Genomic DNA, 24254 nt, shown 5'->3' with positions numbered 1-24254 from the left:
ATCTCACTGACTCTTCTCCTCCATCACTAGATGTGCCTAACAATCAATAACAAAAGCAACCCAATACATCAACTCCAATATAACATTCCAGAGCCATCTTTTCCTGCTCCAGAAGAGGAAAGGGTATATATGCAGGGATGCTAGAAAGCGGTAAGGAACCCCGTTAGCAAGAATTTGCTGTATATCAACCTTCAGCAACCTGGTGTCCTCCAGATGTTTTGGACTCCAACTCCCATCAGCCCCAGACAGTGCTGGCTGGGGCTGATGGGAGTTGGAGTCCAAAATGGCTTTGCTGGAAGGAGCTGATGGGAGTTGGTCCAAAACACTGTATCTGGAGGACACCAGGTTGCTGAAGATACACTCTACAGATGGGCTCCCCAACTCTTAAACACCCAGCTGGCTTATGGAAGAGTTTGTGCATCCAGCCACAGCTAATTGTTCCCCCTGACAGTAACTGAGAGAGAACCAGTGGATTCAAGAAAATTGTCTGCACTACAATATATACATTGAGCAGAAGACGCTTCCATCAGGCTAGAGCAGAACGAGAGGTTTGAATTTTTGGGCCCTCCTCTCCTTGAACTCTTTCAATTTCCGCTGGTCATTGCAGGAACGCTGTAACTAAGAACTGGTGCCTTACTTTGCTTTTCCCCCTTCTCCTTTCCAATACCATATTCCTCTTGTGTCTTTTAGATTGCCCGAGGCAGAGGCTGTCTTATATTGTTGATCTTTCTAAGGCACTCTGAGAGTCTTTTTTTTACTTTTGGCAGAAGAGTTAAGTAAAAAAAATGCTTTAAACAAATCAGTATCAGATTATTGCAGCATTCCCATGACAAGGACCCTCAACAGGCATACTGTTAATGAAGTTCTGTTCTTCAGGTGTCATTATATTTGCAAGGTGCCCTCCAAGATTCCTGCACTGGGTCTCAGCATCTTCCCAGCTCCTCCGGCTGGAGAAGTGCTTGTAGCAAAACCCTTGAAAGCTGTCCCAGCCGGGCCTGCACTTTTCCAAGTCTTGACAGGAAGAGAGAAGAGAAATAAAAAACAGTGGTTAGACAAGCGAGACCTACTACCTTGCTTTGCAATAAAAAGATTTGTGTGGGTAGGGTTGCCTGATTAAAGACAGCTTGGCTAAATTAAGTAGGAAATGTTCCATTAAATCTGCAACCATTTTAATATAAATAAAATAGCCTGGAAGGGGAAAAAATAGGGTTGTTGCCAACTAAGTCCAAGTAGACCCGCTGAAATCAATGGTCAAGACTAGCTTAAGTTCACTGATGTCAGGATACTTCCGGACTGTTGCTAGTTTTGGGTGGGGTTCAATTGCATAGTTGCTAATTCAGGTTGTTCAGCGAAAGACGATTTGGAGCCCTTAGGCAACAAACCCGTTTCCCCCCAAAGACCTGACTTTTTGCAATACAGAAAGTGATGGAGAAATGGCACTGGAAAGCGGGGGAGAACACTCGTTTTGACATGACGTCATCTAACCTTGAATGCTCAAGAAACAGGCCATCTGAAGTGCCCTCGGTGGGTCTACTCTGAGTAGGACTTAGCTAAACGCAAACCATACTTTCATTATTATGATTATTAATAGTAATATTAATTTATTCAGTTTGTCCCTAATACAAAAAGTCTCTTGGTGACTTACATATGCAATTAAAAAGCAAACATCAAGTTTAACAATGCCCCCCCCAAAAAACTGACAGAAAAAGCAGTAAGAATTATTACCATCATCCCTCAAAATCCTGAGACAAGAGATACATCTCGACCTTGTACAGAGGGGTTGTTAATGTTGGTGCCAGGCAGGCCTCAGTGCCAGGGGTGTAATTGCCTGGGAACTTGAGGATCTTAGACCCTTTACTTTTTTGGGAGCAGAGTCCCAATGTCTCCAGCATCCTCTGAGCCAATTAGCATGAAGGGGGAGTGTGTTAGCCACTGAGAAGAGTCTTCTAATTTGCTTTCTTGTCCTTTCCTGCTGATTGGAGCAAATCTGAGAAGACTCTTTTCAGTAGCTAATACTCTTCCCTTTCATACGTAATGGTTTCTAGCGACGTCTGTTGTTGTGAGAGAAGGCATTAACCAGGTTATGTTCAAGTTGCGAGAGATAGGCATCACGACAGGCTCTGTCTTAGTAGGGGCATGTGTCAGAGAAGGAAGGGGAAGATGCCACTTCAAAGATGGTACTTGCCATCTACAGGTCTTGTGTTATTTTATTATCCAATATAAAATAATGGGTTGTATTCAACCCTAGTCCTACTCAGAGTAGACCCGTTGAACTTGATGCACATGGGTAACTTAGGTTATAATCATCATCATCATCATCATCATCATCATCTAATAATAAAATTTTATTTCTGAGTCTACTCTGAGTAGTGTCAAGAATAGCTAACTTTGGTAAAGCTGAAATGGGTCAACCAGAGGGAATTCTGGGAGCCTGTGGTACCCTAGGACTCCCACTGGAGGAGATCCGAGGCTCAGTGTCAGACAGACAATTTGCAACCTTGAAAGAAGATGCAACTGAACCTTAGCTGTTATCCCTTATCGGCTTCCTGAGATTAAAAGTCAGGAAGGGGAGGGGTTGTAGATCAGGACCCCTGGGTGGGGCTGTCTAGCTCCCTTATCTTCAAAGACTTCAAAGACTTCAAAGGAGTGGATCCCGGCAGGGGCGGAATATGGTTATTTGTCTCCCCCCTCCTTGTTGACCGATAAACTCCATAAAAATGAAGGATGCTCCTTCATTCTTTGTTCCCTATTTCTATCTACCTCGACTCGCCTGATGTTTGACAGAGAAAAGCCGTTTGGGAACCAGGCTATTCTACTGGGAGAACAGGATCTATTCTACTGTGAGTATAGGATCTTAGTTTAGAAAGTCCTTTGTTATTTTTCATGCTCTGTACTGAACCTCTCCCCTTTGTTATGCCAATGTACCTCGTGTAACCGTCTGAGGGTGATTAGCTTTAAGGACTGCTTAAACTACTGCTCTCTCTTTTGTATATACCATCTTATTTGCTTTTAAATAAACTATCCTTTTATAAATGGTGTGTGCTGGCTTGGAACTAAGGATTCTAAATCTAGTCCTTGATTGCTGAACGCTACTGATTGCCGTTGATTAATGAGGGTTCATCCCTTTAGAATTCATGTAGGTCTCCGAGATCCCTTCTCTCAGAGAAAGGAATCAGGAAGAGGGGGGGTGGCAGTACTACTGAGTAACTACTCCTGCAGGAGGGAGGGTTGTACCTGGGAAGCAGAGACCCAAAGGAGCTGGGACTGTTCTTAGAAGCAAAGAACCCCACTTGGGGTGCTGAGGGCAAGAGACCCCAGGGGGACAATTCTTTGACAAGTAGGACTTACCTTTACACAAATTTTCTGTGAACAAATGAAGTCAATAAACAGCCCATCTGGAAGATTAAAGAAATCTAACACTGCAACCCTAGGCAAGTCTACTCAGAAACAAACTAAATTGACTTCAATGGGGCTTACTTCAAAGTAAATATGTCTAGGATTGCACCCTTCCTAGATTAATCATGCGAGTTTTCATTTTAATCAATTAATTAACTGATTAAATCTGTATACATTTGCACTAAGGAAACCAATAGTTCTATAGAAAAAAGAGAGAGCATGTTTTCTATTCTTTTGCCGATTCACACATCTGTCACAGCCTTTCTCTTTCTCACACATGAAGACTTGCCATTTTTATAATGGCCCTTGGCCACCTGCAATAATTAAAAGTACCTGCATCAAAAATAATTTCACTTAAAAAAAATACTGCTGCCTGATTAATTGGTGGTATCAGCCTAAAATGCAATGTAATTGATAACTCTCTAACAGATTAGTCAATTAAACAGTATATCCTGAGCACATATACCAGGCCAAAAGATTTCCCTAACCATTTAGTGGAAGTCACTCCAAGTGTACTTCACCAGGGACACACAGTGCCCGTCAATACTCTGTGGCTCCTCCAGACTTCTGTTTTATGGTGGCTGCATTCTGCAACATATTCTTAACACAATTAATAGTACAGCATCTGGCTGTTTGGTTGGTAAGTGGAGCAGCACAATGGGACCTTGTGTCACCGGTCCTGAAAGCACTGCACTGAGTTACCAGCCAAATTCAAGGTGTTGATACTAGCATATAAAGCCCTAAATGGCTTGGGACTCAAGTACCTGAAAGAGCACCCTTCCCAGTATCAGCCATCTCGGACTCTATGATCAGCAGGTGAGGCTTCGTTGGTGATACCGTCACTGAAAACGGGCAGGTTGACATGACAGGGCCTTTTCAGTGGCGGCTCCCCATTTGTGGAATGCCCTCCCTGGTGAGGGGTGCCTGTCTCCCTCATTATTGACTTTCAGGAGGAATTTAAACACATTCCTGTTTACCCAGGCATTTGGCGCTTTAAAAACCCGATCAATCCTAAGATCACTGGTTGAGATAATGTTTTTAACTTTTTAAAATGAATGAATTGATGATGATGATGTTTTCTGCTCTGGACTCCTTCTTGTGGAATTAGGGTAGGATATAAATTGGAATAATAACAACAATTATTATTATTAGTAGTAGTAGTAGTGGATATATTCTGCTTTATTAGTTCTGTGCTAGCACATATTGCTGTCTGGAGGAGCTATAGTGCAACAAAATTGGACAAAAATAAACCAGAACATTTGTGCTATGGAAAGTTACAGGAACCCAACAGCAGGAAGTTACAGGTTATGCAAGGATTGGAAATGAAGCAGCCTGACTGCCCCCAAACATTTGCAGGCACAAACAGTATTGAAAGTGGGACCATGTATGACCTCCCTGCATAGCATCGTGAGCAAAAATCATCATGAATGCAGGATAAAAAGGAGGCCTGGAGGGGCCCCTGGGGCATCATCAGCTGTTCAACTCACCAATCTCACAAGCCTCTCCTCCATAGCCTGGTAGGCAGAGGCACCCCGTGTGATTCCCCTCTTCAGTGCAGGTGCCTCCATTCCTACAGGGGTTTGGGATGCAGTCACCTGAAAAACAGATGGCCCAGGGTGAAGAGGATGCTCTGATCGATGAAGGCAGCAACGTCCAGGAAAAAGCCCAGATTCTTCAGGAGGGACACTGGTACCAAGCACAGCAAGGTCTATTTAAGGGAGGAGTTGTCAACCTTTTGGGGGCTTGTGTGTGCATTTACAAGCCAGAGAAACTGCTGTGGACACCACATTGCAACCATGAGAACACACACTCATTCTTACCCCACCCAGTTCCAGACAAGCAACTAGGTCTGGAAAAGGTATTTTGGGATTTTTTCAGGCCTAATGGGGAGTCCTGCTGGAGAGGAAAAATTAACCTTTCCCCTTCCCCAATTACATTCTTTAGAAAAATCACACTCCAGCAACAATTTGGCTTTTAATAAGCCCCCTACTGTAGCCAATAGAAGCTTTTTTTTCAAACTAAATTGCACCAGGAGACGAACTATTAGGGGGTCATAGCAAGGGAGGGCAGCATTAACTCTTATTTCTCCAGTACTTGAGAGACCACTTTATCCCTAATTTACCCAGTAGATTGCTGTCTTTTGCAGACGCTCCTCCTTCAAGTCCTGATCAGATATGGCAAGGATTTGGAAACTACTAAAGACACTTCTGGCTTTTCCAGCTGGGTAAAAAGGTCTATGCTTTAGTTGTTTATTCTGTATTATTTTTAAACCTATGTTTATTTTTGATACTGTTTCTAAATCTGCTTTTAGTTGTTTTTACTTAAATCACCTTGACATTCATTTGGAAGGAGCTTAATAAGTTAGTAAAATAAATAAAGCCTGGGAGAGGGCAGGGCGGATGGGACCCTGCAAGCACCAGGAAAGGCCTCTGTGGGTGCATCTGTGCCTGAGGGCCCTGCATTGGCAACCCATCATTTAATCCCTTTCCCTCATCAGCTTGAAGGTGGAGCTTTGATTATCAGATTTCTTCCTCCTTTAAGAATTCATTTTTCCGTTAGCACAGAAAAGGGCAACCAAAATAATCCAGGGATACAAAATCCTATTCCGTGAAGGGTTGCTTTTTAAAAAAGTTTTAGTTTAGTTTAGTTTAGTGTAGGGGGTGGGGAAGATAGCACAGGTTGGGCAGGAGCTTCATAAACTGACGCAGAGTGTGGCGATATTAGGAGATGAGGAAGCTGCTTTATACCAGCCCAGAACTATTTGTCCACTGTAGGGATTGATGGATCCATCTATTTCTGCACTAGGTCAGTTTCATATGTCCTCAATCACGCTCCTTTCTGTCCTGGTGTTTTGTGAATTTCTTTTTTAAAAAACAAGGGAGGGATAATATGTATATATGTATACATTTTGTAACCATTTCCCCATGAAAATATTCCCCTTTTGTACGCATTTCCCCATAATATACACATTTTTGTGTGCACCTTTCAGAAACTGTATTGCCAGATTCAGAGAAGTGCATAATCCAGTTGATAACTGCATCCTGGTACCTGTGAGTTCGGTCGTTTGCTTTAAAATGCAGACCAAACAAATTTCCCTTCCATCCCTCATCCATATAGCCCACGTCTGCTCTGATGGCAAGGGCTCTTCAGGGCCTCAAGCAAACAGCAGCACCCATTGCATCACCGGCTACCCAAGAATGTTTTGATTGAAGGAGATGCCAGATTCTGAGCCTGATGCCAACCCCATGCTCTGCCACATGCAGACCCCATGCTCTGCCACCATGTCACTAAGCGACTGTGGTCAATGGCTACTAGCCATGATGGCTGTGCAGTACGTTTCTGAATACCACTATTATGTGTCCAAAGTATGATAACCTCAGTTTCATCATTTATACAAAACCCATAACCCTTCCCCTGGATTTCTCACCATGAAGGAGGCTTGATACCTAACTGGTGCTTTTCCAACTCAAGGGGCATCTAAGGCAGGGAGTGGACTGCAGCTCCCATCATGCCCGGCACTGAGGAGTAGGAATTGGGGGTGGGGTGGGGAGGTGAATGGGGCTGGGATTCCAGCTCCCATGATAGGCATCGGGTTGGGCACTGTGAGAACAGGATGCTGGACTAGATGGGACCCTGGACTGATGCAGCAGCAGGCAGGCTCTTCTGATGTTCTTCCATACTGCCAGAGCTCAGGGTGACCCAGTGAAACAGGCAGGCCCAGGCAAGAAAAGAAAAGCAAAATCTTTACATGACGCAGAATTAATGTATTGCACTAGATCAGGGCTGGGGAACCCGGCACCCTCCAGATATACTTGGACTAGAATTCCCATAATCTCTGACAGTTGGCCATTGCTGGCTGGAGCCGGGGGCAGCAGCTTCCCCCACACCTGCACTAGGGGATTGGAAGGCTAAGATGAATGTGGATGGGTTTACATGACATATATTGTAATAGGTATAAAAACAAACGTGAGCGGATGATGAAGACTAACAACCAAATCATTATATTAATGACATAAGATGTGTTGACGGTCAGAGACTTTGATGGGTTTAAAAGGGAAAGGGGGGATTCTAGGGGGGGTCCTTCTGTCATGATGGCCAGATGGAACCTGCATGTCCAAAGGCAGTCTACCTAAGAATACCAGTTGCTGAGGGCAAACAACAAGGGCAGCGATGGTTCTCCTATTCTGTTGTGGGTTCCTGGAGGGATCTGGAATGCTAGACTGGATGGGCCCACCTTGGCTTGCTCCAGCAGCCAGTGTCTTCCTATAGTCATTGTTGAAACAGTTACTCCTGGGCCTAGAATATGTTGCTGATCCTTCTGTCCCCGTGCCTTTGCTGCCCATAACCCTCTGCCTTCAACTATTTGGCATCTGACCCTCTGCCTGAGGGCTCCCATCTGATTACATGACAGGAGGATCATTGCCTTTCACCCAGGGAATGCACCCCCCCCAGGGGCATTGCCCACCAACTCTTTCATCAGTTCCACATCCAAACCTCACACTGCTGGTAGCTGCCATCATGGATGGAGAAATCCATTACACGATGGGAGAATTCACAGGGCTGAGGTGTAGAGACACCACAATGATGACCATCAGATATGTTGCTAGGATCTTAACGTAAGGATGGATGATAGATAGATGGATAGATCCCTCACAATGCAAAAGATGGGGGTCTTGGCCCCTCGATGACAATCCATGCCATGCACAGGGAACTGTTTGTTGGTATGTACAATGTTCTGATAAAGGCCAAGGGTCCAGGAGACACATTCAGTTAAGACAAACTTCCCAACTAGGTGCCCTCCAGATGTTTTGGAACTGCAGCTGTAGTGCAAAATGTCTGGAGGGCAACCAGTTGGGAAGGCTGAGCTAAGCTATGGGTGAATTTTAAGACTGGATACCTGCTTCTTTCTTTCTGTTTTTAGAATGTGTTTTTCACATTAAGATGCTTCTTGTTTGCATGTTGCATTTTGCTCCCAGAAGAAAAGCAGCAAATGCATGTGCGCGCACACACGCACACACAGAGTCAAGGTGCATAGTACCCAAGGCATGTCAAGTTATTTTGGCACCTGAGGCACAGAATCTCCAATGCCCGTCCCCAGGTCCTACCAGTAAAAATACAACAAAACGATTCAATGATGAGCAATTTGCTACCCTTTCACAACACCACAATCAGCCGCCTGGGGTGGCTTCCAAATTTCTGCTGTCACAAAGAATGCTAAGGTGAACTTGAGCCAGTCACCATTATCTTAGCATCTTAGGGTAGGACAAAAGAAGGGTACAGGCATTTCACATGCACAAGGATTTTTTTTTATTAGTTAAATCATAGGGTCGCCATAAGTCGGAATCAACTTGAAGGCAGTACATTACATTAAATCTCTAAGTGGGTGGGATGATGCAGCCTATTCCTAACTTCCTTCCATGTATAGCACACGCTGCACACTGTTTAGCAGCCAAGGTATATTTGAACAGGGGGCAACTGATTGCGTTCAGAGCCCCATGATATTAGAGTCACAGGAGGAGGGGGAGAGCATGGTTACCCTTTCCCCCACCATTGCATTCCCCACTGCCTGGCCCTCTCTGTGACGTAAGCGCCCGATACAACGTGGAAGTGAAGGTCTGCTACTTGTGACTACTACATGCTTATGTACAGGGTGGGTGGGGCTGGTTGTCTCTGCTGCATTGTGTTACCAAGGTCCCCAGACGTTGGTATATTAAAGCTTTAAGAGCATATCCTATCTATTCTGAGCTGCTCTAAAATGTGGATTTTTAAATTTTATTTTCTATGGTATTTTCAGAATGTAAAATAATAGCAATGCTCAGATATCTCCTTTAAATATGAACAGTAAACAGTAACAGTTTCTTTATTTGCTTAAAGCTATATAGCCACTGCAAAAAGGTTAAAAAAGATAAAATAAAAAGAGTTAAGCTACACAATACGAAAGACATGATACATGATTTACATAAAATATATACAAAAATACCTTGTTAAGTAAAACATATCTGCCACCCAATCTTGGGGAATTATGTACATAAAAGATATACATCTGTAAAATGTGTCCATAAAGAGGATGACTCTTTACATCCTTTTAAAAAATAATTAACTCAGGTCGCCTCCACATTATTTGTAACTTTAGCTCTGATCTTCCTAGCCGCCAATGCAAAATTAGCTACCCGAGTAGTCACATATTTATCCGTGCCGACTAATAGGGAAGCAATTTGTTCTAAAACCGGTCTGTCCAGCAGGTTAGGAATAATGGGGGCAAGAAATTTATCTCTAGGATCCTTATATAACGGACATCTTAAGAGATAATGAGCAATATCCTCTACTTCTCCCATATGGCAAATACACACCTGAGAATTGAAGGGGATCTTATTATAACAGCCCTCTAGAATGGCTGTGGGCATCGTTTGAAGGACAAGCGCCGTAAATGATATTCTCAACCGAGGGGAGGGGAGGAAAGAAAGATAAGATTCCATATGGAATGTTGTCTTAAACCAGGAATACCAAAGGGACAAGGGTGATAGAAAGGCCGAGTAGAGTGTCCACCTTTGGACATATAGAAGGATCCTTTCTTTGAGCAGTCTTCTGGCCTTTGGAGAGTAACGGGAAGGTAAGGAGACAATAGAGATACCATAAACAGCCAGTTTAGATTTGGCTCGATCAATCCAAGAGGAGTGATGGGATGACTGCAGCTGTTCCAAAAGACACTTTTTGGGTAAGCAGGAGTCGTCCATCCCAGCTAGGCGCAACCAACAGGACACCAAGGCTATATGAGCGTATGCCTCCTATGGGTGGGATCCCGTCTCCAGCCTTAAAAAGGGGGCAGGGGTACCAGGAGGGGTAGCCAAAATAGACTTAAGAAAGTCGTTCTGGACTTTCTCTAGCTGGGGGGTAGAGCTGTAACCCCAGATCTCTGCCCCATAAAGAGGTTGGGGAATAATTTTCTTATTAAAAATTTCCAGAGCAGGAGGGACCAGTCTGCCACCTTTACTATGGAAGAAGCGGCATAGTTGGTGGACAGAGCGGGTAGCCTTCAGCCTAGCTGCATTACAGTGGAGATTCCAGGATAGATTTGAGGAAAAATTCATGCCCAGATAGCAATAACTCCGTTGTTGTTGGATTATTTTATCATTTAGTCTCCATATGTGTTTGGAACTTTTGTTTCCAAACACAACTACTTTTGTTTTTGTATAATTAATATGGAGACACTCTTTTGAGCAGAAGAGGCCTAAACTGTGCAACAACCTCCTCATTCCAATTTGGGTCATTGAGATGAGGGCCAGATCATCCACATATAATAAGACAGATAGTTTGATAGATAAAATAGATGGAGGAAAGAACACTGGGCCCGATAATTCCTTAACAATGCTATTCACATAAAAATTGAAAAGAAAAGGTGCTAATAAACATCCCTGTCTAACTCCCTGGGTGGTGTGAATTATCTCAGAGAGAAGGCCATTTGCTCCCAATCTCACTCTTAAGGAAGTTTCACGGTGCAAAATTTGTAATAGCATAAATAGTCTTTTATCTATGTTAGTTTTACCGAGTTTCTGCCAAAGGCGCCCCCTATCAACCCGATCAAAGGCGGCGGAAAAGTCTACAAATGCCACAAACAATTCTTTTCTTTTATGGAACGCGTATTTTTGGATGAGGTGAAAAAGAACATAGCATTGATCCACTGTGGATTTACCTTTGGAGAATCCTGCTTGTTCTGGGGCAATGATGTCATTCTCAGAGGCCCATCTGTTGAGTTGCATTAAAATATACCTAGAATAGAGTTTAGAAGCAACATCCAATAAACTGATCGGTCTGTAGTTGCTGGGATCTGATTTGGCACCATTTTTGTAAGTTGGCACCACCGTGCTAGTTCGCCAGCCATTGGGGATAGCTCCATGGGCATTAATAAAAGTAAATAATTTAGCAAATATAGGAGCCCACCATTCGGGGTTAGACTTAAAAAGCTCTGCCGGAATCATATCCTCACCTGGAGCCTTATTAGTTTTCAATGTAGAAATTAAAGAAACAACCTCATCGTATGAGACTGGGTCCCACTCTGGGTAACCGTTTAGGGCGCTAACAAAAGGTATTGACGTTAATTGAGGATAAGATGAGGGGTCATTATATAACCTGGAAAAAAAGACTTTCCATTGTTCCGATGTTATCTGGTTGTCAATATCATAACACTCCAGCCTCAGGCCCTTTGAGACCAGGTCCGAGAATTTAGAGGCATTATTCTCTAAAGCGGCGACACCAAGTTCCCTCCAGTGCTGTTGCACATAGCTGGCTTTTTTGTTATTAAGAAGCTTTTTATAGGACTGTCTATAAAACAAATAAGCCTTAAATTTCACTGGTGACTCATCCCACCTAAAAGCTCTGATGGCCGTACTTAAGCTACGTTTTGCTAATCTACAATGATTATCAAACCACCCGGGCTTCTTCTGTGTGACAGGTTTGGTGGTAACCAACAGGGGCCTTAGCATTAGAACAAGGGAATCATATAATTGAAGAGAAACATTGGTAGTTAAGAAACAATCTCTCAAGTCCAGTATCCGAGGGGAATTTAAGAAGTGAGTAAGGGACTCATTCAATTTCCCACTCCAGCGGATCCTTCTTTCTCCCAGTGATACAAGGGGACCACGCCGAAAATAAGTACTAGGTGGAAGGCAAAATGAAATAGAAAAAAGAGCATATATGGGCATATGGTCACTCTCCGGTCTTGAAATGACCTCAACAGATTTTATTAGGGGAATAAGAGAATTGGAGAGGACCATATAATCAATTACACTCCTTCCCCGAGGACCGAGGAAGGTTTGTGCAGTTGATTCGGGAAATAAATCAGAACCATTGCAAATTAAAAACTGAAATTTGTATGTTAGTGTAAAGAAAGAAAGCCCAGCAGAATTTATAACTTTGTCAGAGGAATTCCTGTAAGGAAGGACTGATAAATTGTCCGAAGACAGTCCCAATTTACCACCAATGGTCAAATTATTTGAGCCCACCCTTGCATTAAAATTGCCAGTAAGCAATAGGAGGCGATCCTGGTACTGCTGATATATTAGCAGCAACACCTGCTCAAGATCCGACCAGATGGTACTATGGGCCTCATCTGAATGGGCCTTGGAACACGGGGGAACATATACATTAATCACAATTATTTCGGGTGACTCAGGCCACGAAATTTTCGTAATAAGGATGTTTTTAGACGTGGACATATTAATCTCTGAAGCTGTTGGATTCCAGTCTACCGAAATCAGAGTGGCCAAACCACCCTGAGGCCTACCCCCCTTAGAGGAGATAATAGCAGGGATAGAAAACACGACATAGCCAGGAAGGGAAGGAAAGGGTAGGGAACCCAGGATTCTTGAATACATACAATCCGAAAGCACCTGCAAAACTCGACAAAATCCCGGTCGGCCAGCTTGGACAGCCAGCCAGCTACATTCCATGAAATGACGGTGAGAGGAGGCGGAACTTGACTCACTTTGGGAGCCGTGTGTCAAGGGGAAATAAACCCCTCTTGATGGATTTCCGCCTCACAACTCAAAGTAGAGTTATAAACATTCGGTCCATTCAAGGGTGGGAGAAGGGGAGGAGGCAGTTGGTTAGTGGTGTAATCTTTGGATGGTGAGCCTAATTCAAAGTCCTCCAGATATCTAAATGGTGCCCTCCTTCCTTGTAGGTTTTTAAGCAGATTTTGCAGTTTGTTTATAATGTCCCGCTGGGCGTGATCAGAAAATGTGTGAAAGTTGGCTACTAGCTCCTCCTCGCCTTCACAGGAGAAAACGAGGGATGCAGACTCTAAATCATCTGTATTCGGCTCATCGGCCGAAGGCTTAGGCAGGCTCATGGGCAGCGGTGTAGACGATAAGGTGGAAACAGCACTTATTTCGTCCACAACAATGAATTTGCTACTGCTGGATGAGTCTAGATCGAAAGAGCCTGATTCATTCTGAGACTTAGAAGGAAAAAATTCAGAAACGTCCATCGAGGTGATAACTCCAGGGTTCTGGTTTTGAATTTGTAGAGAATCCTGTGTGGGCCAAGGAACAATAGGCGCCCTCATAGGGCTTCCATCCAAAGGACTTGTCATTTGGTTGAGCGGCTGTTAAAATAGAAGTTGTTTGATGTCGGGACATACCCAAGGGATAGGGTTGCGCCTGGTTGAAAAAATGTCTTTGGACAGAAATCCCTTACTTGAGTAACTTAGGCCTACAAGCCAGTAGTAGATTAGCCGTCACTTGGAATCGAAAGGTAAGTAAAACCGACAATTTTGTAGGTATATTCGGAAGAAATTCAACTTGTATAATGTCCTCTAAATTAATGAATGTCAAGTTCAAGACTTGTAGGACTTTATAGATGTACACTTTCTTGTTAACATTATAATGTTTAATACTATAGTCGGGAAGATTGAGTAGGGCTATTGAATTGTTTTAAAAGCCAATATTTCACATCCCCAATTGGCGGAGAGGGCTTGGTAGAATAATCTTTAACCACTTGCCTTTCCGAGGACGGTCCTCTCGTAGATGGCCCATGTGCAGAGGTCTGAGGAAGATGAAGCAATTCACTATGTGGTGCAGTCGTAGTAACTTGAGAGGAAACTATGCAAGAGGGACAATCCTTTGTCCGACCATTAGGAGGCAGTGTTTCTAACAATTTAAACAGTTTCCGAAAGTCCTTTTTCTTGCCTTTAGGATGTTTGTACCTCTTGATGTTTTTAGGTTTTTTGCCTTTTGATGCAGCTTTAATTTTCTGTTTACATTTCTGGTTATTGACCAGAACTGAAGAAGATACTGGGTTTGTAGCAACAGAGTTATTAGGCTTCATCATTAGAGATATCTTGGCAAATTCCTGAGTCAGGGTTCTTAATAAGCCATTTGTCTCTGAAATAAAGGTTTTGATACAAGTTATTTCGCTTGAGGCAATCGCCAACTGAGTACTCAAACGTAAATAGTCAGGCTGAGATAGAGACTGTCTCACACCATCACCTTCCATAGGGGTAGTCTCTGGGTAAGAAAGGGGTGGGGTGGGTGAAGGCCTTGACAGCTTAAGAAGCTCAGGGATTCATGTATGTCCGTCGCCAAGGAGAATGGGGGAATCCCAAAGGAACCTCCTTTGATACAGGGTTGAGAGTTTGATTGAAGTTCTGCCCAGGCCAATTCTACCGCCAAGTTTGTATTTTGCCTGGAGGCTGCTCAGAAATCTTATATGTGTCTCTGAGATCCAGTGACCAATCTAGCTCGACTCCAGAGGGAGAAGCAAGTAGGCTAGAATTAATGATACAGTCTGGCTCCTTTAATTCAGAGACAGCGTCTGAGCTGCAGGAACGTGACGAACTCTTCTCAGCTTTAGAGGAGAGGAGAAAATGAGTAATTTTAAGTTGTTTAGCCCCTTTCAACTGTTCTCTAGAGGACTCCTCTGGCTGCATATCGTTATCTCTATACATTTTCCTTGTGAAAACCATAGTTTCATACAAGGTAACTTATCTGTCTCGAGGCACACGTCTCATTTCCTTGATGCAGAAGGTGAAAAACAGTTAGGAAGATGAAACCAGCAGCCGACAGAATCCACCGACCTTGGAGCTTGGAAGCTACTCAATAACTCACTGTTACCACTTTTCGTAATAGGCATGAAAGGCTCTAAGTCAAATTGAATTAAATTAATGGTTTGTAATCAGTTATAATCAGTTGTTTTAAGTATTTTGAGCGCTATGCATAACACAGGTCCAGAAAACTGCAACCTACTCGGCGGCCATCTTATCGTTCATCCTTTAAATATGAAGCGGCAGATAATAATCACAATCATCATAATCATTGAACCCCAATTGTGCAGGGCTCTAAATCACATGGGAACCTGTGCGTATAGATCAGTCTCATAGGAAGCGGCCTTATACTGAGTTGGACCATTGGTCCATCTAGCTCAGTATTGTCAACACTGACTGGCAGTGGCTCTCCAGGGCTTCAGGCAGGGAGTCTCCCCCAGCCCCAACTGGAGATGCCGGGGATTGAACCTCCAAGCCGCTGAACTATGAGGACTCCCAGATTCACACTTTTACGTATGGAAGGTGGCAGGTCCAGGTGGCTGAGGCTGATAGGGAGGTGATGTTAGCTGGCATGACCTCACTCTTCCCTTCACCAGATTCTCATTGCATGAGGCTTTGGATGCCTAGATAGGGCTTGTGTCTCCTGGTATATCTTTAGCTAAAGATCTATCACCTTTGATAAATCCGTAGAGGTATCCACAGAATCAAGAGAACCAATTCACCAGGCAGACTAGAGCCCTCAGCGATGGTGGTCAGTCAGGCTCAGGCAGTGATCTTTGGTGTGAGAACTGGGGTGAAATGTCTTCACCAATGAAATGTCCACTTGCTTAATGTGATGTGTCATGGTATAGTCCAGCCTTTGCCAACCTGGTGCCTTCCAGCTGGCTGGGGCTGATGGGAATCGTAGTCCAGTTATAGTCCAAAACATCTGGAAGGCACTGTTTGGTATTTTAAAAATATAAACCTTAAAGGGAACATCTCCCTTTTTACAAGGGAACATGCAAGTTTGTTTATTCTAACAGGCACCAGGTTGGCAAAGGCTAGTATAGTCTAATGACGAGTGCACCATGTGCCCTGCTGCTAAGTATTCATGCTCTGCTTCTAAATCAGGTTACAGTCAGTCAGTTCCGGTAAAGCTTTAGGTCAGAGAGAAAGAGACTTCTGTGCACCTTAAAGAACTTCAGCTTTGAAAGCAGCACTTTATTGAAATAAAGGCTTTATCAGAGTAATTCCACACCTTTGCACAACTTAGTTTCTGCTGGTTATGAGGACAGGAACTGAGTTGTGCAGGGGGGGCAGGTAGGTCACTGAAGCCCCAAACCCCAGACCATGGAGAAACTGTATTCACCCACCTCTCCAGCTTCAGAGAATTTCCAAGTATTGGTAAGCATGGCCTTTCAACCACAAGGACTAGTGTTTTCTTTTGAAAAATAAAAGAAAGCTGAGATTATCAAAAAGCAGAATTCTGTGTCCAGTACATATGCTGTATTTTTCCTCTGTTCCCACAGAACTGAATAATGTACACGCTCTTGGATATATTGGACCCTTAATTGTTTGTTTGTTTGGTGGGACTGAAGAGGCTCAAATCTCACCTCGGCCTTTCCGCACCTGGTGATCTTCAGCTGTTTTGGACTGCAAACCATCAGACCCAGCCAGTTATGGCACGATGACTGCTTGATCCAAACATGCATGTCTTCTACAATCCCAGAAATATACTTTTGGAAGGACCATGGGTTCTGATATTTTGATGTCCTCTCCAGGTAACATGTAAACTGGAAGCTCCAAATCTGAAGCAGAATCTGGCAAAGTCAGGTCTCAGTAGCATTCCTCCTGACTTCCCTCTCAGTGAGATCTCCATACAGATTAGCAATCTGCCCTTGGAGTACCTCATATGTAACAGCTCAGATACTTCAAGCCATCTTGAAATTGTTACTGAGATTCCTCCGAGAAAGCTCAGAATGGTGGCATACCTGGGTGAGCTCCCCACCAGCCTTCCCTGCCAGCCCCACCTTCCAAGCAAGCTTACAACTGAGACATGGGAGAGGGGAGATGGGTGGCAGGGAGAGCTAGCTGGTGACAGGGGAGGCCCCATAGCAGTGAAGGGCAACCTTTTTAAAGTCAAGGGCTGCACTCCCTTTGGAGAAAGGGAGCAGGGGGCAAGCTATAACAGTGGTGGGTGGTGCCTGGCCAAGCCAAAAGCGGGCAGGGACAAGCACAGTCCATTTCTCTCTCTCTTCTTCATCACCAATTCATCCATTGTCTCTCTCACACAGACATATGATATTCATCCATTAACCATTCATTGTCTCTTCCATTCATTCTCCCTTTCACACAAATAAATATAAGAAGAGTCTGGCTGCTAGATCAGGCCAGTGGCCCATCGGGTCCTGCATCCTGTTCTCACAGTAGCCACCCAGATGCCCATAATGGGAAACCAGCAAGCAGGAGCTGAGCGCAAGAGCAACTCTCCCCTCCTGTGGTTTCCAGCAACTGGGATTCAGAAGCATACTACCTCCAAATGTGGAGGAAGACCACAGCCTCCTCCTCCTCCCCCTCCCCATCCTCACACACGTTTAAGTTTGCAGACACCCTCCCCCGCCCTACCTTTTCTCCTTACAGCCCCTGCAGCCTGACCTCATTCATGTTTACTCAGAGTAAGTCCCCCCTCTCTGCCACCTCATCTTTTCCTCACCCCCCACCCCCACGTTGCCCTTCCCATTTTCCTTGCATCAGATCGTTTCTTGTATCGAGTGCCTCCTTATGTCTGAGCTGCTCATGCCTAATTTTTTTTAAAAAAAACCCCAACTAATTATATGCAAAATTATACATATACAGTTGTATCCAACTAAGTCATACTCAGAGTAGACCCATTGAAATCACAGCTATGACTAACTTAAGTCTGTTAATTTTAACAGGTCTACTTTGAGTATGGCTTAGTTGTGACTACAACTTATAATCTGTATACAAGTCAAGCCCCAGGTCGTACTATGGCTGTGAACAGAGCAGTCCACCTACAGAGAAGCGTTTCCATTGGCCACACCTGGAGGGTGATCTGCCAAACCGGCTGCAAAATCTTTTTGAAGCAAATTAAAACAGCAACACCACTCAAGCTGATCCCACCAGTTTTTACAGTAAAAAGGCGGCAGGCCTTGACTAGCGTTGTGTGCCCTTTTTCAGAAAAGAGAGGCGGAGACACACAGGAACTGGCAGAACAGTGAGTGTGTCTCTACCCTATATTTCTGCAGCATAATTTTATAAGCATATTAAGGCATATATATTTTTTATAATTTCTATGCATTATGTGTATAATAAGGCATATAATATGCGAGAGTTCTTCATATTTTTTAGCAGAATCTGGGGAGGAGAACTTGCTTCCCATCACGTTTAAGGAGTGAGAGAGGAATTAGAAAAAAATCTGTGCAGGTAAACTCAACACTGAGATTTTCAGACCCTTCCATTCATAAGATGAACATCTGTTAGATGAACATCTGTTGTCTCAGCAACACTGAGAGCTTTTGAGAGCAGGAGCATCCGGGCCTTCAGGAAAAAAAACTCTGCCATTTGCCCATCATCCCTTGCAGCTTCTGGTCCTCCCTTCACCCCAACACCTTTGAAAGGGCAGCTTAGCTTGGGGAAGGGAGTGGGAGGTGAGGGTGTGTTGAGGCCCAGCTTAGCTGGAGTTGTGCGGTTGGACCCCTATCAGGTGAGCAAGCCCCTTAAGCTGTAGAACAGCCCATCACCCAGTAGTGAAGCAACTGCTTTGCATGTCAAAAGGCTCCAGGTTCAATCCCTGGTGTTTCAAGGTAGAGAAAGACTCCTGCCTGAAACCCTGGAAAGCCAAGGCTTATCCACATGGGAGCATAACTTCATAGTAAAGACACTGGTTTTTACCTCCGTTTTCTATTTGCACCATCCACACTAAGGGCTCAATGCCAGCTGCAAACACAGCATTTTCTATTCACATGGAGGGGAGGGATCAATCATGCAGTTTCCTAATAACCACACCCTCTAATTTAACATTTCTACTCCCTCTGGTTGCTTGGCAACCAAGCATGCTGCAGTCGGTTCCTTTTAAAAAAAACCAGAAGTGAAAATATCTGTATTTTCCCTGGTAGGATACAGCTGAAATACAAATCCTTGTTTGAGCAGCATTATGCTTTTGTGGGGGGGAAAGAAAATAAAGGCACCATTTGCAGTAACATAAAAATGCTAGCAGAATGGAGGAGAGCAACCGGAAGTTGCTTTTCAGTCTACTGGAAATAAAGTGCACGAAGGGAGGAGGAGGGAGTGGGTGTGGAGAGGGGAACGATTGACACACCCACCTAAACGCATTGGTGCAAAGCATCTGCAAGCACTAGAGATACGGAGGGAAGATGTTTCTTCCTTTCCTTTTCATGTTATCAGAGGATTGGGTTAGTACAGACTTACAGGGGGGAAACTGTGTGATAGCTTCTGTTTGCTGGTAATGTCATGTGAATCATGTAAATTAAAAGGGGATGTGAGCAGCAGTAAGCACACGGTATACTTGTGTAGATGAGCCCCCAGTCAGCTAGATTAGGGATATTAGTTCATTAGTGTGGAGGAACACAAATCTGCACAGCAGGTAAAGTGGAAAGAAACACACTCAAGACACAGACAACAGGGTACATACAATAAAGCCAGATAGTTTTCTTCTAGAAAGATTTTAAAGTCTTCTCTTTCTTGTTTTTTATTAGCCTCGTTTATGAACAGGGCCATTTTCATTCCTGGCTTGTTTTTCATGGAAACAGTCGTTAAAACACTTCATAGAAGTAGGAGAGATTTAAAGAGCATGCACTCTCTAAGACTTTGTTTGTTTGACAAAACATGTGCTTTTCTGGGTCCTTTTTACCTTCCCCAATCCAGTTGATGAGGGAGGAGGAGAAGGGGAGGGGAGATGACATGTACAGACAGGAAAGTGCAGCTTTGGAAGAAACACCGTTAGGTCGGGCACAGCGTTTTAGTGGGAAAGGTCAGCCAAAACGGCGGCCAAGAGTGCCAAGGCAGTACAGGCAAAAGGGTTACCTGAAATGTTCCCACCTGCTCCAAGGCTGGTGCTTTCGGTGGGCAGGACAGGCAGAGGCTGGGCTGTGGTCAAGGAGGGCTCCGTGAACAGAGGGCTCATGAATGGCGAGCTTGACATGTCTCCAGAGATGCCCTCAGCGGGTGAGCGGGCAGCTTCCTTCTGCCTGTTGTGCCACTTGTTGCCTCCAGGTGGCACTGGGGTAGCCACGGGTGCTTCCCTTTCTTCATCCAATTCTTCTGCTGACGGGTCTGGTGTGGCACTTATGCCATGGGTCACGGTGGCCTCCATCTGGATGCTAACTGTGTGTCCCGAGTCAACCATGGCCTCTTTGGGAGTGGAAGTGGCAAATCCCGTGGCAGCAGTGGGTGAAATCCACACAGACCTCAAATGTTCCTCGCTCTTTTTAGACAGGCTGGTGGCAATTGTGCTCAAGTACTCTGGCAGTGCTGTCACCGACGCTGCTGTCCTGTCCACGGATGTGACCGTTCCCAGAGGCACAGCCCCTGAAAACTCTGCATCTGCTGAGTCACTAGGATCACTGGGGACATGGCTGCTTGTGAGTCCAGGAACAAGCCCACTTTGTGGGGTTATGTACATACGGGGCTGCACAGCTGCAGAGGAGTTATCAGGCAATCCTGAGCCCTTTGATGGATGAGGAAGAATGCCAGCTTCTTCAGGATCGCTGTAGCTGATATTTCTAGCCAACTGCTCCAGATGAACCACCTTTCTTTCAGCTGCAATCTCCGAGGCAGAAGATGACAACAGGTCTTCGTGCAGCTCTTCAGAGCCACCTGCCCCTCGGCTTTCTTCACCAGCATCTAGGTTATCTGAAGAGCCAGCTTCTGTCACAACTTCTCCTCCATGCTCTTCAGCAGGTGCCAGGGCAGGTCCTGTAGGGCCATGGAAGCCATGGAACTCATCTTCTGACCTGCTGAGATCTGGAGATGTTTGGGACCATGCCTGAGTGGTGCTTGCTACCTCATCTCCTACTGTGGACTCGGACTCCTCCAGAGCCGCCTCTGAAGGCCCAGGCAGATTCGGCTCCTCATCAGACTCCTCTTCTCCCAGCTGACCTAGATCCAACACAGGGTCTCCCTCGGCACTCAATGCTTCATCCGTGTATTCCCCTGCAAAATTCAAAGGAAGCAAATAAGATACTACCAAAGGTGAGAATCATCCCTAGGCATTGCAATCAGAAAGGCAACACAACATGCAAAGAGGGAACTAGCAGATCTTTTCTAGGAGTGGGCAACCTATGGCTCTCCAGTTGTTATTGGGCTCCAACTCCCAGCAGCCCCAGCAACCTGCATGTCCAACAGGCCAAGGATTATGGGCGTTGTAGTCCAACATCTGAAGGACCACAAGATACCCATACCTGGCCTAATCAAAGGGGAGATTCCACAGTTCTGTCCCATTTCATGCATAATGTGGTCTCTCCATTTGCAGATGTGGGAGACTACATCCTCTTTAAAAAAAAATAGAGAGCTGAAGCAGGAATAGGAGGGTAGAATATACACCATTGCAAATTGCAAAATTTGAATTCTGAATTGAATGGATGAGCACAACATAAATGATGTTGGTTTGTTAGAAACTCTCAAAGGCAAATACTGTAGCACATTAGCTGCCAAACACTCTCAGGTAGTAAGTAGCAATTCATGTCAAATACTGGGTGTCAGGTGATGGTGCAGCCTATAGAATACTCATTGCTTATGGAACGAATCAGAAAATTTGGTCCCTAGAATCTCCTTTGAAAAGGAGCATTGATAGCAAGGCTTGAAAGAGATACGGCATTTGATACTCTAGAGGAGCCTTCCCCAACCTGGTGCCCTCCAGATGTTGTTGGACTACAACTCCCATGAACCTTTGGCCATCGGCCACGGTGGCTGGAATTGATGGGAATTGGAGTGCAGCAATACCTGGAGGGCACTAGGTTGGGGAAGTCTGCTCTAGAGAGCAGCTGTCAGTTAGGGTAGACAGTATGAGGCCAGATGATCCCATGATTTTACTCACTCCATGGCAGAGCACATGCTTTGCATGCAGAAGGCCCCAAGATGAATCCATGACATAGCCCGTTAAAAGGGGGTATGTGGAGTGAACTTTGTTTGCCTGTGACCTTGAAGATCTGTTGCCCATCAGAGCAGTTAATGCTGGACCAGGAGTCTGTGGGAGTATCAGATAGCTTCATAGATCCAATTTTACCATAGGGTGGGGTTGGGGAATTAGACCTCTTATTCTTGAGTCTTGTGTAGGGATGGGGGAAGAAATACAATTCAGTTCTCATTTGAAGCCAAATTTAACAAATTCACACTTTCAGAAAAAAGAAAGAAACCGAAACACAGCCATCCTTCAAAATTTGCACTTTTCAAAAATTTGTGATGCAGGTCTCCAACCAATTAATGCATATATTAGGGGAAATGTGTATAAGAATGAATATATTTGTGAAAATAACATACAAAAATGCAGTACATTAGGAAAGATTGTTTGAAAAATGTGTACATCAGTCAAAACTGCAGACAAATATGTGTTTATTAGGAGAAATTTACAGTAAAATGCTGAAGAATTTTCAAGAGGTTTAAAAAAAACTCGCAAATTACTGCAGAAATGTAGAGCACAGAATTTAAGACTGGAAAAGTAAGAAACTGGGAGAACTGAAATTGACAGATCTTTCCATCCTTAGTCTTGTGATGCACTGCAAGGGGGAAAAAAAGCTAATTCAATTTTAGACTGCATTAACAGAACTATAATTTCCAAGTCACAGAAAGCAATAGTTCCACTTTACTCTGCACTGGTCAGTCCTCATCTGTGTCACTGTGTCCAGTCCTGGGCACTGGACTATACAAAGGCTATAGACTGGTATTTTTAAAAGATTTTTAAACCTATGTTGAAACCCACTTAGAAATTTGTTTAAATATTAGAGATATATAAATTATCCACACAAGAACATGGAGAAACCGACTGGTTCCCAATCAGAAAGGGTGTGAGGCAGGGGTGTATTTTATCACCCTATTTGTTTAATCTAGACGCAGAACATATCATATGGAAAGCAGGATTGGACCAAGATGAAGGAGGTGTGAAAACTGGAGGGAGAAATATCAATCATTTAAGATATGCAGATGATACCATACTACTAGCAGAAACCAGTAATGATTTGAAACGAATGCTGATGAAAGTGAAAGAGGAAAGCGCAAAAGCAGGACTACAGCTGAACGTCCAGAAGACTAAAGTAATGACAACAGAAGATTTATGTAACTTTAAAGTTGGCAACGAAGACATTGAACTTGTCAAGGATTATCAATACCTCGGCACAGTCATTAACCAAAATGGAGACAATAGTCAAGAAATCAGAAGAAGGCTAGGACTGGGGAGGGCAACTGTGAGAGAACTAGAAAATGTCCTCAAGTGCAAAGATGTATCACTAACACCAAAGTCAGGATCATTCAGACCATAGTATTCCCGATCTCTATGTATGTATGTGAAAGTTGGACAGTGCAAAAAGCGGATGAGAGAAAAATATCTGGTGTTGGAGGAGAGCTTTGCGGATACCATGGACCGCAAAAAAAGACAAATAATTGGGTGTTAGAACAAATTAAACCAGAACTGTCACTAGAAGCTAAAATGATGAAACTGAGGTTATCATACTTTGGACACATAATGAGAAGATGTGATTCACTAGAAAAGACCATGCTGGGAAAAACAGAAGGGAGTAGAAAAAGAGGAAGACCAAACAAGAGCTGGATTGATTCCATGAAGGAAGCCACAGACCTGAACTTATAAGATCTGAACAGGGAGGTTCTTGACAGATGCTTTTGGAGGTCGCTGATTCATAGGGTTGCCATAAGTCGTAACTGACTTGAAGGCACGTAACAACAACATACAAAAATATATTTTGTGCAGAAGGCCATAGCCCAGTGTTCAAGCATCCGATTTGCATGCAAACAGTCCCAGGCTCAATCCTTGATGACTGTGAAAAGACCTCTACAGGAAACCGTACAGAGTAGCTGCCAGTCACTGTTATCAATACTGATCTAGATGGACTATGGGTTTCATTTAGTACCAGGCAGCTTCCTACATTCCTAGAAACTGGGTGCAGATAAGGGAACAAAGATGATCAGCAATACAGAAAAACAAGTCCTACAAGGAGAGGCTGAAGGAGATGGGTAGGCTCAGCCTGCAGAAGAGAGGAGTGAGGGAGAGATATCAGAGCACTCTTTTAGATGTCTGAAGGACTGTCACACACGGCAGTGGACCTTGGACAGCTGCTCCTTGAAAGTTTGG

At 44.2% G+C, this 24254-nt stretch overlaps 1 protein-coding gene across 3 annotated transcripts in view; it reads right to left on the bottom strand.

The window, feature by feature from the left end:
* Positions 1-24254, bottom strand: part of BCAN (brevican) — a 71734-nt gene that overhangs the window by 7818 nt on the left and 39662 nt on the right. For 2 of the 3 annotated variants that reach the window (XM_061606303.1, XM_061606304.1), the window contains exons 8-10: positions 19979-21106; positions 4884-4991; positions 853-1011 (exon numbers count right to left, since the gene is read on the bottom strand). In XM_061606303.1, coding sequence (XP_061462287.1) covers positions 853-1011; positions 4884-4991; positions 19979-21106 — 1395 coding nt within the window. The remainder of the gene's footprint in view (positions 1-852; positions 1012-4883; positions 4992-19978; positions 21107-24254) is intronic. The other variant, XM_061606305.1, reaches the window with a different exon arrangement.

This window comes from Rhineura floridana, chromosome 22 (assembly GCF_030035675.1).
Source record: "Rhineura floridana isolate rRhiFlo1 chromosome 22, rRhiFlo1.hap2, whole genome shotgun sequence".
Lineage (NCBI taxonomy): Eukaryota > Metazoa > Chordata > Lepidosauria > Squamata > Rhineuridae > Rhineura > Rhineura floridana.
Note: the sequence above shows the minus strand (reverse complement) of the source record. Positions and strands in the feature narration are given on the sequence as shown.